General features: G+C 37.5%; 1 protein-coding gene across 2 annotated transcripts in view; it reads left to right on the top strand.

Moving 5' to 3' along the window:
• The first annotated feature begins 863 nt into the window (after positions 1–863).
• LOC127637718 (myoD family inhibitor domain-containing protein-like) overlaps positions 864–14,203 on the top strand; it is a 29,047-nt gene continuing 15,707 nt past the window's right edge. Inside the window, exons 1-3 of one of the 2 annotated variants that reach the window (XM_052118951.1) lie at positions 864–1,043; positions 1,397–1,513; positions 4,354–4,488. In XM_052118951.1, coding sequence (XP_051974911.1) covers positions 1,420–1,513; positions 4,354–4,488 — 229 coding nt within the window. In that variant the 5' untranslated portion in view covers positions 864–1,043; positions 1,397–1,419. Of the gene's footprint in view, positions 1,044–1,340; positions 1,514–4,353; positions 4,489–14,203 lie in introns of both variants that reach the window. The other variant, XM_052118950.1, reaches the window with a different exon arrangement.

Raw genomic sequence — 14,203 nt, 5'->3', positions numbered from 1 at the left:
TTCTCTGCAGCGAGGAGGGTCTCTGCAAGATGGATTAGGTGGGGTTTGTGAGTTCAACATTGACACAGATTCATCGTAAATCATTATGCCACAGACCTGGAGTGATTTCTGTATTAAGAGCTGAAAATGGAGTTCACCCAGTCAATGAGGAGGGCATATTTCACATCAATCACTTCCATGCTTATAGGCTTTATCCGCCAGCAAGGCCACTGCAAGAATGTACTGAATAAGTTTAGGGCTATTTGTGTATGTGTACATGTGCAGAATTCAGGCAGCTTAGATAGATGCAACAACAGTGCACAATATAAGAAAATCTGCATTAAAATAAAACACTTAAAACTCTTGATTTCATAAGTAGGAGATTTTCATTAGTCAAAATTGTCTAAAAATGCAAAAAGATCTCTATTAGTAGTAGGGTTAGTCTATAGTCACTAGCTTTATATAAAACAATAAACGTCTATGGTATGTACTCATTTAGGCAATATAGCTGGTGACATCTGCAGAAGAAACATTGTGGGGATGTCTTAAAGGGTGAAAAAGGTTAATAAAGAGACTAATTTATGTCTTTATTCACAACCAAAAGTTATTTAGGGTTTAGTTAGGATAAGCCTAGGCTATGGGATTTATTTTAAGCATGTCAAATGCAGGTTTAAATCTAATTTTAGAATTACAGAAGCCATTGGAACGTCTCCATTTAGATAGACAGGTAAATATGCCATAGTCTAATTTCAGGCACAGTTATGTCAGTACACGCTCATTTGGTCCATCTGAATGCAGCTGTTTGTGCTCATCTGGCGCGGCCGCGCGCTGCCTCGGAATCCGGATGTGATGAAAAATGTTTCAGCTCAAACTTTCTCCAGCAACAGCAGCAGCTCGAGCGCGCGTGGGACGCTCGCGCAGAAACTCACTATACTGCGAATACTTTAAAAAAGTTTAACAGGGTTCTAAAGACTCTAACGGAACTTATCTCCCCCCTAACAGGACAGGGTTTTGCCTGAAGAAAGAATGCGAATAAAGACTTTGGGAGTTGACATGTTTGAAAGGTACTCGAAACCCTAACATTTTTAGTTACATTGTTTGTAAACGGAAACAATATTGAATTGTCAAGCTTAAAATAAGTATAAAACTGTGTTTGTAACGTTGTGTTTTGTTAGTTCGATAAAATCAAAGAAAAACTTTCAACTGAAGTTTAACGACAGTTAACAAGATGACGTCACTCCCAAGAAATATACAACGTTGGCGTTTGTTTACATTTGACACAACAGTATCAGTTGATGTAACTGTTGACACAACAATAGTTTTTAAAATTATTTTATTTTATTATTATTATTTTATTACAGGTTCGACGCGTGATATTTAAGAAGAGTTTTTTTTTTTTTTTTTCGGGTGTGTTTAGTATCTAAACTAGAAGACTGGCTCATGTCCTCGGAGACTATCTTACCTCCGGAGGGGCCTGAAGGGCCAAAAAAGCAGCTCCAACAAGAGACAAGTACACTTCTGTCCAACTCACCAGGTAAGAAGAGTGATCTTCCATTTCTGAGATTCTGTAAACACTTATTTATGATGTCACAAATACCTCTACTTCCATAGCTTTTAAAGTGCACTCGCTTTATATCACTAGATACATGAATTCATTATTGTTTTTGGCATGCATGGTGTAAGTATGTGTATTTTATTGGGTCAGTAGCCATTTTTAATGACAGATATATAATTGTAAACCACACTAACAAGGCTATGCATATGTTCATGGCTGGTAACTGTCTTGCATGAAAAGCAGCTTGCAAACAGATTCCACATATGTATGTTGTGCCAGTAGTCATGATAATGTTTTCATTATTTCCCAATAAAGATTGAAGAGTGCCTTGGTAACTATTAGCAGGAACCACTGCCAATTATAGTTTTTAATTAACTTTCTAGTTGCTTGTGAGATTATCCCATGCAAAATAAGCTTTACCCCCTTCTTTTTCTTAGGCATTGAACCATTAACCATCCTATTTATACCAAGCATCATTATTGCACTGTCAAAAAATGGCAAAGTAGGACAAAGTAAGCAATCACAGGCTCTGGTGACAAATGGATTTTTGTAGGGCCTTCAAAGTCTCACCGTTAAGACTGGATTTCCCTCCCTTGGGACTGTGCATGCTCAGAGAATAGACCAATTTATTTCAAACTGTAATCACTAAATACAGCTATGCATCACAAGGCTGCCGGTACTGTATGTGCATCACGAGGCTGCCGGTAGTGTATGTGCACAACAATCTGAGAAGTTATGGTCAGAATAAAGGTTTACCATTCATCTGACTCAGGGCCAGATGAAGTGATATCAATCTCTGTATCTAATGCTACTGTATCGTATTGATCTTGCCACATAATATGCTGTAACAAAGGCTGTAAAAGACCCCCCAAATGAACAATACAAAACACTTTGAGTTTGCCAAAAGTGAAGATATTCTTCTGTTTGCCGAGTCACATGCTTTATTCCCAGCTTTCACTTGACTGATGAAAAAACACAGTTCTGTATAAAAAGTTTGACAATGCTAAATAAATGAGTGCTTTGCTACTGCCTGTGTACAAGTGTGACCATATTGAAGGCTGCCATAAATAGAAAGATTGCCTGTTGTGTTTCACAGTTGCAGAGTGCGATGTTTGTGGATACAAATACATATTTTCATGTAGGGGTGTGCAATATTACCAAAATTCTATATCATGGTATAAGTAATTTTATATCATGGTAACTGTATCTCAATATAGTTTTTGTTTTTCCTTTTAGAAAATCTATTATTTTTTAATTACGTATCCATGTGATGGGGTGGGCAATAAGAAAAAAATGACATCTCGATATGCTTAAAATTTTTGGTTGATAAAGATGTACATTAGATATAATATTTAAAAAAGTATATTTTTTTATTTCAAACAATGTCCAAAGGAGCCTAACAAACTTTCTAATAATAACTAAATATGTTTAGTTATTATTAGAAAAAGTTAATATTAGATCTGTTTTAAATAGTTTTTCAATCCAAGCAGCAAAAAAAATAAAAAATAAACCTCCATCAGGTAGTTGTTTTGAATTTAGCCTTCCACTGGACACTGCAAACCTTTTTGGCAACTATATAGCCTACTAGATATAAATGCATGGTTGAGTTGTTGCCATTTTTGTCATTTATTTAATTATTCCTGATGGAATATACTCCGTGTGAAAGCTTGATGGTGCCAGCAACACTATAAAGAGCAGCAGGGCTTTAAGCGGAAGGTCCATTTCACACCATGGAGAACATAGCATTTTATGAACAAGCTCTTCCTCATTTTTGGTTGGAATGTAAAGTGATTAGAACCTGAGACGTCCCCCTCTTCCCTGTGTACGCATGCCAGAAAGAGCGCTTTCATCTTGACAACTTATCAACTTGAGAAAACAGCACCTTTTAAATGCAAAAAATTAATTTCGTCTCCTGTGTTTGACTTGATTTGGAGTCGTTCCACGTTCTGTGTTTATCTTCCTCTGTGTTTGTTTCTTGCTTTCAGTCTTGCGTGCACCAAGATCGAGGGTCTAACACAGAAATGCACATACAGCGAAATATAAGGCATAGAAAATGTCTACCGGTTAACATTTTATTCCATCCCCATGATATATATTGCAATGCCGCCCAGCCCTATTGTCATGTTTAGAGTTTAAATGATTAGTTTTACCAAACATTTAATCAATTACTCACCCCCATATGTTTTTAAACCTGTATGACTTTCTTCCATAGAACACAGAAGGAGAAATGTTCAAGAATTGTGTTGGTCACTCTTCTCCATGCTATTAAAATAAATGGGGCTTTCCAGCTTCAAAAAGGACACAAACACACCATAAAAAATTTCCATACAGCTTGTGCACTATATTCTATGTTGTCTCAAAAGTTTGGAACAAATATTATTTTGGTGAACTGTTCCTTTAAGTGCAAAGCTTTAAGGTCACCTATCTTTTTGTATGCCTATCAGGCAGGTTTTGACTGCATCCATTTTCCAATTTAGATGAATGCCGTCTTTATAGCTGTAAAAACTTTGGCAGGTATTGTGCACCCAGGAGCAGAATTGAGAAAATGAGATCCAGAGTTCTGGCCTGGGCCTACCTGATCCACCCACGCAGTTTTGCAACCGTTCACCAAAGGAATCTGTTTTATCTGGCAAATTAGAGCTCCTTTTTCTATTCTTGATGCTGAGGAAAGCTAATATGAACCTCATAGTGGCCTTTTGCATGCTTGGCTTCCTGGCAGCTATGAACTAGAGCAAACTGGATTTCTGAATAGTGAGGAAATGCCATTTAGCAGATGTTAGGCTCATTGATAACTTGTTTTTGTTCATTTGTTTGTCTAGACAAACGCAACCGCTGCACTGATGAATTACCAGACACTACGGAAACATCCCAAACTCCACTACCCAGAGATCACACTGCAGATGAGCAGGGTCACATGACTGGGGTGAACCACTCCCATGATGACCTTGTTAGAAGTAAGTGTTGTGTTACTCACGTAATGCGGTCAGACTTGTGATCATTGCCCAGACTCCAGTAACAATTGTTTATGCATACTTTTGTCTGATCTTGCCCACAAGTTTTGTCTTTAGTTAGAATGAGGATTATTCATAAAACATGTACCTAGACATCTAAGTTTCTATTTCTATCATATAACAAATGCCATGTTTGCAAATACAGTGTCTGCACGACAAGCCATTCCGTAATGGTTTTTATAGTTTATGAATCGGGAACACCAAGTTATGAATTTGGGATTTTGTTTTTATAATAAGTCTAGATTTGCTCTTTATATGAAATATATTCCATATAAAGCATTTCATTGAACAAGTTAGTGGTACATCACCATAAACTTCAAAGCATTTTGTGGTCAAATCACATTTGGAATTATCATCTTGAATATCAACATTTGTCAGCATTTTTTACAGTTTGACATTTGTTTACGTCTGGAAAACTTGAATGTGGTTTTAATTCTTTAATTAATTAATTGATTGATTAATTGATTTTAAAATTCCTATCACTATTTACTGCAGCACTGATGTTCTTTGCCTTTGGGAGAAGCTTTGTAATGATTTGAGATTATGATGATGCATAATCTGTTTGTAAACTTGTGCTCTCAGTTTTATCATTGTCAAGATAATGCAATAGCCTTGACTGTTTGGAATTCGTTGTGTTAGGCTACATTAGGGTAATTCGATTAAATGTATAGAATTTAAACCAGCATGTTTGTAATCCAATAAAGTTAGTTTACACTACTTTTTAAAAAAATAGTTTACACTACATTCAGTCATTCCCCTGCCAAATCTTGAAAGCTTTGTGAGGAAGTATATCCCATTGTGGTTTGGCCTTGGCTGTTCTGGATCTGGAAATCACAGCTGAGAATTTAAATGTGCTTAAATGGGAGATCTCTTATCTGGTAAAGCATGGAGTTGCATCATAGAGACATTTCTTGCTCTGCTTGGGTTTGTGTACTTTAAAAATATTGAATTTGATAAAATATTGGATGTTGCTGCTCGGCAAATAAGATCTAGGTTTGCTCAGTCCAGTTGCTGAACTAACCCAGGGCACTGTATTATTCAAATGAGGTCAAATGGATGTGAAATCATGGAAAAGCTCACACATCTCTGGGATGGCTGGAAATAATTAGGGAAACAAAGATTTGAAACAAAGGATGTGATTGGAAAATTCTCACCACTTGTTTTTGAAGGGGAAAAGTTCCTGACACACCCACTTCCCACAATACTGTTGTAGGAAATCTGGTGGACTATGCAAGAAACCTGTTGAATGCAAGATGTCAAAAGTCCCTCTTCTCTCTTTATCTATGTTTTTGAGATGTCGACTGTCATCTTGTGATGAGGAAACACTTCAACTGTTTTTTTACTAACAATACTAATGTTCACCTCATGAAAGTTACTTTAACCTTAGTAGTAGCTCCTTTTGTATTCAGTTAAGTTTTTAGGCTGCACCTAAGAACATGGAAACAAGAAAAGCACCCTGACCATTTTTGAGGAGCTGGAATTTAAAGCAATGTTTGACTATTTCTCTGAAGTATTTATTCTGTAACGTTATTAGCAACTGATTGCTTTGTCTAATTGTTGCTGCACATCAGTAACGCCAAATTTGTTATTAGGTTGTAACTGTCATCTTTTCTCTCTTTATTTTTCTCATGTATTTTCTTCTGTATTGTGCTATTAAAGGGGTAGTTCACATTCTCTCATCATTTACTCCTCATGCCATGTGTGACTTCTGCTGAATACAAACGAAGATGTTTAGAAGAATATTTCAGCTCTCAAGGTCCATTCAAACAAGTGAATGGTGGCCAGAAATTTGAAGGTCCAAAAGCACATAAAGGCAATATAAAAGTAAAACATAAGACTCCAGTGGTTAAATATATATGTTCAGAAGCGATGTGATAGGTGTGGGTGAGAAACAGATCAATATTTAATTATTTCTTTTTTTTTAAATATAAATTCTCCTCCCTGCCCAGTAGGTGTTGTTATGCATGAAGAATATGAATAGCCAAAAACAAAGAAAAATAATGTGAAAGTGAATGTAAAATTGAAGATTTATTGTCAAAGTTATAGTAAACGTTTTGGCCACCAGTCACTTCCATTCTATGGACCTACAGAGATGAGATATCTTTAAAAACATATTTATGTTTAGTAGGGCTGCACGATTTTGGGAAAACATCATATTGCGATTTATTGAGGCTAGTATTGCGATATGCGATATGATAAGCAAATGATAACATGAGTCAACTTGCTTGATTATCAAGGAAAATGCACAAATAGATTATTGATAATTCTCAACACAAACTAGCAACAAAAACCACTATAAATGCACGGTGTTTTCAAATTAAAATAATATTTAAAAAAAATAAAATAATATCTTTGCCTTACAGCAAACTTGTTATTTTCTCAATATTACACCTAAATAAAATAGAACAATAAATAAGAACACAAATTTTCATGAAAATAAGATTGTCCAAACAAACAGAGACAGAGACAAGCAGGATGTAACATATACTTTGTATAAACTCTTTTGAAAAGGAAACTGGATATAAAAGTGTGGTTCACTTGATCAAACCACTAAAACTTTTGTTGTTGTGTTTTTATTTTATTTTTTTTTAAATGACCAACTGTTATTTGCAAATCCTCTTCCTAAAAAGTTATACTTATCGCTGATACGTCTTGTCCAGTGTGTGGATCATTTTCTGAAATCCCACTTTGCTAACGGTGCATCATGTCTCTTGCCAAGCAGTGCATTATGGAGTCAGTGATTTCTTCATATCTCTGTGAAGACTTGTCATATGGCGAGACACTCACAAACACATCTGTAATTGTGTTTTGTTTAGTTTGGCTTACAGGTTGTTGTTTCAGCTGTCTCTTTACTAATCTTTACAAAGCTTTCACCATCATGCATTCATCATAATTTTTAATTTTTAATTTTAGGATTTTTAATGTAGTTTTAGTCAATGAAAAATGTTGACATTTTAGTCATATTTTAGTAACTGAACACTATAAACATTTTAGCCATAAGAGTATTATTGATAAGCATTTGTCAATCTTGTCTATCCAAAACCTATATATATATATATATCACACACACATTTTATTGTTGTTGTCATTTTAGTGTTATTTTTCACATAAGATTGATCTTATCATGATGATGACGTTGCAAGCTGCAGACAGTGGGGGTGAGAGACGAGTGTCTCCGTGTTAGGGTGCGCATCAGCCGGCGGAACTTTAAATCTCTCCCGGTATTGACTCGCGCTCAGACTGGGTCTCTTCCCCGACTGGTTGAAGCAGATCTGACCGCATAGAAAATGACAGTTTTCGAGTTTGTGCTTATTTACATGGCACGCTCCCATATTATTTGAACCTTAATTAAGGATGAAATAAAGATATATCGCCAAGCTATGATCTGTGTTATTTTTTCTTGCCATCAATTCAGTGTCGGTCTGCTCGGCATCTATCTTCACCTGAACGCTGCACACCAGAAACTCACATGACCACACGTGCCTCTCCCTTAACTGAGACTGACTGGTCATCTTTTTATTAGCGGTGTAGAAAATGGGCAAACAGCTCTCAGAGAGAATGGACTGTCACGTCCACACATGCACTTGTTTATTTAATAAAATTGCAGCATTTTGCCATCATATAATCACACAGGCTGACATCATGATTGCGATATGATTAATCGTGCAGCACTAGTGTTTAGCAGAAGAAAAAAAACATCTGGGATGGCATGAGGTTGAGTAAATGATGAGAGAATTTTCCTTTTTGGGTGAACTATCCCTTTAACTGAGTTTACATGTGTAACCAAGGCAAAATAACTCCCATGCCCAATTGCCTATTCATCATCTTTTAAAAGGTTTTGTCAATAAAAGTTTTTTCTCTGTAGATCATAAGCAAGTATACTTCAGTTAGGACCTGTCAGGATGGCATTGTGTGTCGTTGTTGTCTCTCTGTGCAAAGATTGGTCCATCTTCACCAAAAGTTGTATTGAGTAGGACGTATTTGTGGTGGTATGCTTTGGAAAGTTACAAGGCCACTTTTGGAATCCTCTTAAATATTTATTCAATTATTCAAATAAATATTGGATTATTTAACTGGATATGTGTACAAGTTTTTAGAATATATGTTGGGCTGTACTACATATGAAAGGCAGACAGTCCTGTTGATGCTTACTGAGAGGATTTTCCATGGGGATTTCGCGAGGAGTTCAAGTATGTTGAACTTTGATGGCAAATTTGCCTCAATGACCAGTAGGAAGTTGCTTGATTTGGCAGTGACCACTGTGTGGGCAGTGTGATGTACACAGCTACACTGAATATTCATAATAGATGTATCATCAATATAATTTTCTGCGAGTTTCCTTTTATACTTCACACTCACAGAGTATAAATTGCAGCATTAAAAATAGGCTGCTTGGCAATTCGTTTTTGGCTTGTTTTACACACACTCTGCGTCAGTCCATGAATTCTTCATCCACGCTATTTTGCAAAGGTAAATGTGGCCATGCCTTAAGGCTGCACACTAATTTGATTGAGAAGTATGACGTGATTGTGATGAGGAGGAGGGTGTGGCCGGGCCGTGATGGAGCATGGTCGGCGCTGAATCAGCTGATCAATGGAAGACGCCAGTTCGAGAGCGAGAGAGAGCCACACACGTCCAAATTGCATATGTGTCTGTGTTCGTTTACATTTGATTTAAGTTTAGTTTCTCATTAAACTTTGTTTACTGTTCAGCTGATTCCCGCCTCCTCCTTGCCCGTCCTTATGCTGTTACAGTCGTGCTGAAACACATGGTTTGAGGAGATAAGTTGTCATGGAGTCCTCACCACTGGGCTAGGGTCCTGATCAGGACCCTCGCCGGCATCCAGCAGAACTAGCATCGGGCCTTCGTCGAGCTGTGATGTTTTCAACTCCTGCTCCAGGCCCAAGCAGAGGACCGACAGGCATTCTGGAGCCTGATCAGACAAGGGGGGGGGGGGGGTGGTTACTGCTGCAGCCCCAGAGCCCACCCCGGCTGTCCAACAGGTCACCCTCATCAAAATGGGGCCAGCCAACGATCCCGAAGCATACCTTGACCTCTTCAAGAAGTCAGCCGAGTTATGGGAATGGCCACCTGACCAGTGGGCAGTCCGACTGTTGCCAGTACTCTCCGGGGAAGAGCATCTTGTGGACCAATAGCTCCCCGCAGCCAACCTCCTCATTATGCAGACTTGAAGAGAGTGATTCTGCAATGGGTTGGCTGGCCCCGCAAAAAGAGCCGACAAGCACTTCCACGCCCCGAAGCTGGGTAAACACGGCCGCTCGTTCGCCTTCGCAGAGCAGTTCCGCGATGCCTGCTGGAAATGGTTGCTGGTGGGGGAACCCCGCAATGCTTTTATCTTGCTCTCTCGCTGATCTGCAGATTCAGAGCCGTCTGTGCGCCATCACGGCCTGGCCATGTCCTCCTCCTTGTCACAGTGATATTTACAGTCCGAAGCAAGAAATCGATTGGAAATCAACTTGGCTGGCCACATTAGATCAGTTTATCTTGTTTTATCATATTTTCATTATAATTTCCAACCAGAATCCTCTGCCTACAGATAAAATACACTTATTTAGCATTGTCTGTTTAAACACATGGGCAGTTCTGCGCAAGACTATTAAAGCAAGGACTTCAAATGGGCCACGCTAGCACACACTTCAACTATTTGTGCATTGTTGTGTGTACTGGCTTATCCAGTGCTATATAATAATGTTCACTGCTTGTTTCATGTTCTCATGCCTTTGAGAATTTTCCCAACTGAAAGGTTTGTTCAGGCCTGGATGAATTACAAGCTAATGATGTAATAATCATGGGGTGTTTAATCACTTACTGAATTATTTTACTTATGTGACAGTAATTTTTTAAATATATATAATTCTGGTCGACAAAAACAACTCTCTGTTATGTCTGGAATTTTAGAATTAATTTAAGCCAAGAGCTTACGTAAGGAAGAGGTTTGAGGGTTAGACACCTGAAATTTTCAAAGATGGCTGTATGCTTTTATTGGGCATCTGCTGTAGCATATCAATCATTAAAATGAAAATATGTTGTAGTTTTAGAATATGAGCCAGGTCTAATAATGTTTATAGAATTACACAACATCTTTACCGTGCATTTCACCTGCTTTCTTTTTTAAAGTTGCCTTTATTTAGATCATTTTGGGTGGAAGGAGTTGATTGATTCAAGATGCTAATTTTTCAGACCACGTGTTTCTCAGAAGCAAAAGCCCATTAGAACAAACGAGTAATTTTCAAGTGATTACTTAGCCGTGGGTCATGGAATCAAAACTGGAATAAATAGGGTGAAATGCTAGCACAGGGGTTGATTAAAATGGCCATTGTGATTCTACCTCTGTGCTAATTATTTCCTCATTGTCTTGGTGCAGACATATTTCATATGGAAAAATTCCCAGCATTTCAATTAATGTGCTCACAAGTGCCGAAGCCCTTTTTGAGCTCTGCAGATTTCTGTGTGTTGAATTCATTAAAATTACCTCAGATAAGAGGTGATCTACACATCTGGGAGCTATAGGTTTAACACGCCATTAGCATTTCTGATTGTTCTCATTGACCATTGGCACAATGCTATTTCATCCATAGAGTGGGCGTTATAGAAAAAGCGCTGTGGTTTGAACTATGCAAATAACAATAAGAAAGTTTGGAAAGTGGCATCTATCTGTTAATAAGATGTTGATTTCAGGTTCCCACTGTGATTATAAGTGAGCTAGATAGGTGAATCTCATGAAAACATGTCCACAAATGTCTCCCCCAAAATCCAAAGAACAGCACAATGTATTTGAAAGAAAATGTCTATTTTAGTCTATTTTAGAACCTTTTAATATATATATATATATTATATGGCATCATTCTAAATGGTGAATCTCACTTTCAATTCCCAATTCTTCACTTTACTGCAATAATATCATATTTTTTCATCAAATAAAAACAATGATTTTAATAAAAATTAAATCAGCATAAAATAAAGGCAATACAACAACTATGATGTGAAAATACTTTACAATTTAAATTATAATTTTATTTTTCATGTACAATAATGAGAATGAGATTTTGTATAGCATTGCATTAACAATGCAAAAAATCAGAATGGTCATTTTCTATATAAGTATTATTTTTTATCTTTTGATTTTGGGGTGAAATATTAACCAGACATGTTTTTGACAGGTTTATGAGATTTACCCTGTTACGTGGTGTGATATTGATACATCTTTGCAATGCTGCATAGATAGATAGATAGATAGATAGATAGATAGATTCTCACACCACAGCAACCCGTACCAGCACGCAATGCAAGACAGTGCATTTTTCAGCAAGTCTTGCAGAAAAAACACTTGAAATGAGAGTTGAGCGGGAGGATTACTGGCCCTCTAACAGGGTTTTGGCTTCAACATTAAGGTTAAACCCCTTTCTATTACAGTGAGCTCTCGTGATGTGCTCCCCCGCCATGCATGTTTGCAGGTTCACTGCACCTCTGGTAGGTCATTCCGTAAGGCCTCTGATCACTCGGGGGTGACCAGGGAGCCACCGACCTACTCCATTCAGATGGCGCTCCCTGCCACAGCTAAAATCAATATGGCTATCTCCCGTTAAAAAGCCTCTCAGAAACAGACGAGCCCCTCTGTCCTTTAGCCTGATTCCTGGGCTTAAAGTCTTGATTGGCACCATGAAGACAGAGTCCAGTGACCCACAGCTGTCACATTAGTGCAGTTAATGCTGAGATTGAAACGGAGCAATAAAGGAACCTTGTCCATAGATATATTTTTGTTAATAAACTCAATAAACTCCAACCCTGGCTGGCTTTAGGTTGCCCCTGGAGTCTCACTGTTATCCCAGAACCTCAGTGCCTAGCTCAACCTGATTTTATTAGAATAATGGAATGGTGATCATCATCAGCTATATATACAAAGAAATGCCCACACCATTAGGCAAGGTTCCTACAGTCATGCAAAACCTGGAAAATACCAGGCCTGGAAAAGTTATAAAAATAAATAAAATCTTAACAGTCCTGGAAAATTCATGTACATTTCTATAGTGATTATGTATTTTCCTAGTTATGCTCTGCTCTAAAATATTCCTCATCCAGATGTTGCTCTTGTATACAGCTTGCCTTGAGTTAAACGTGCTTGCAAGCCATGGTGATGTTTGATTTGTGAGCTATTTTTTCTTCTTTAATGAATCAGTCAATTTGGTTTACACGTTAGTCTGTATGATTTATTAATGAATCAGTCTGAATCAAAATGATTAAAAAAAAAAAATCCAGTAATCACAAATTATTGAAAAGGTCATGGAAAAGTCAGAAACGTATTGGTTAAAAAGTATGGGAACATTAATTTGTCATATAAATGAATTGTTTCATAGTCATAGAATTGATTCATTCATAGTCTTTACTGGTTCAAGCTATAGAAATGGAATGGTTAAAAAGTGAGTGAACCACTTATCAGTATACACTCACTTAGCATTTTATTAGGAAGACCTGAAAAGCTACTTATTCATGCGATTTATCTAATCAGCCAACAAATCCATAAAATCATGCAGATACGGTCAGGAGCCGTCAACCATCAGAATGGGCGAAAAAATGTGATCTCAGTGATTTCGACCGTGACTGAATTGTTGGTGCCAGATGGGCTGGTTTGAGTATTTCTGTAACTGCTGATTTCCTGGGATTTTCACACACAACAGTCTATAGAATTTACTCCGAATGGTGCCAGTAGTTTTACGCCCTGTCACATGTAGTTTTAAAAACTGCATAAAATGTTTGGATTTAAAATGTTCTATGTTCATTCAGTGTACTTTATCATTGCTAAACTCCTGCACCTTCACCTCAAGTCTGTCCAAAGTCCTTTTTTATATCCAATAGCCTCTAAAAGATGCCAACTGCTGCTGGATCCTTGTTCAAATCCTTTTCCTTTTGGAATGTTTTCTCTGCTTGAGATTTTTCAGGGAGTTTGGTGGTTTGGAGTCACAGATTTAACTGAAACTGAAAATACACCCCCAGCCTCATCACGTCTGTGTTGATGGGTTTTTGTTTGGAGTTGTCAGTAGGGAAGGTGGAGCACTTTTTGACGTATGAAGTCTGGCAGCTCCCTCAGGCTTGGTCTGAGTCACGTCATAATTGATCTTTCGAGAAAATGTGTTAGCTGTGTAAAACTGCTAAATCTTTGCAAGATGTGTGCTTTACAACTGCAGTTGTGAAGAACTTTTGCATTTATGGCATTCCTCCATTCCCCCATGATGGAAACAGATAGATGGAAATGAGGAGTGGATTGGGATTGTGTGAATGTTGTTCAAGGTTTTAAAACCAAGGTGCAAATGGGAAAGAGTGGCACTGAATATCATACAGTGAGTGACAATCAACTGATGTTTTGGTCTGTTAAGTAACAAATAAGCCAGGAACGTGTATTAAGAAAGTAAATGGGGTATTTAGATTTCATGTTTACTTTAAGGTGCCATTTGATAAGTGGGATAATGTACAGTCAACTGGTCATTGTCACAAAATAAACCCTGACAGGGTGATCATGTATGACTGACTTAACATGACTTACCAACTTAATACTTGGCTACTTACCAAATAAATAAATAAATAAATGGACAGAACGTTGACTTGAGTTAAAATTATTTTATTATGTGAGAAGAAAGCGCAC

Source organism: Xyrauchen texanus, chromosome 45 (genome assembly GCF_025860055.1).
Source record: "Xyrauchen texanus isolate HMW12.3.18 chromosome 45, RBS_HiC_50CHRs, whole genome shotgun sequence".
NCBI classification, from domain to species: domain Eukaryota; kingdom Metazoa; phylum Chordata; class Actinopteri; order Cypriniformes; family Catostomidae; genus Xyrauchen; species Xyrauchen texanus.
The sequence above is the reverse complement of the archived record's forward strand: the minus strand, read 5'-3'. Positions and strand labels throughout refer to the sequence as shown.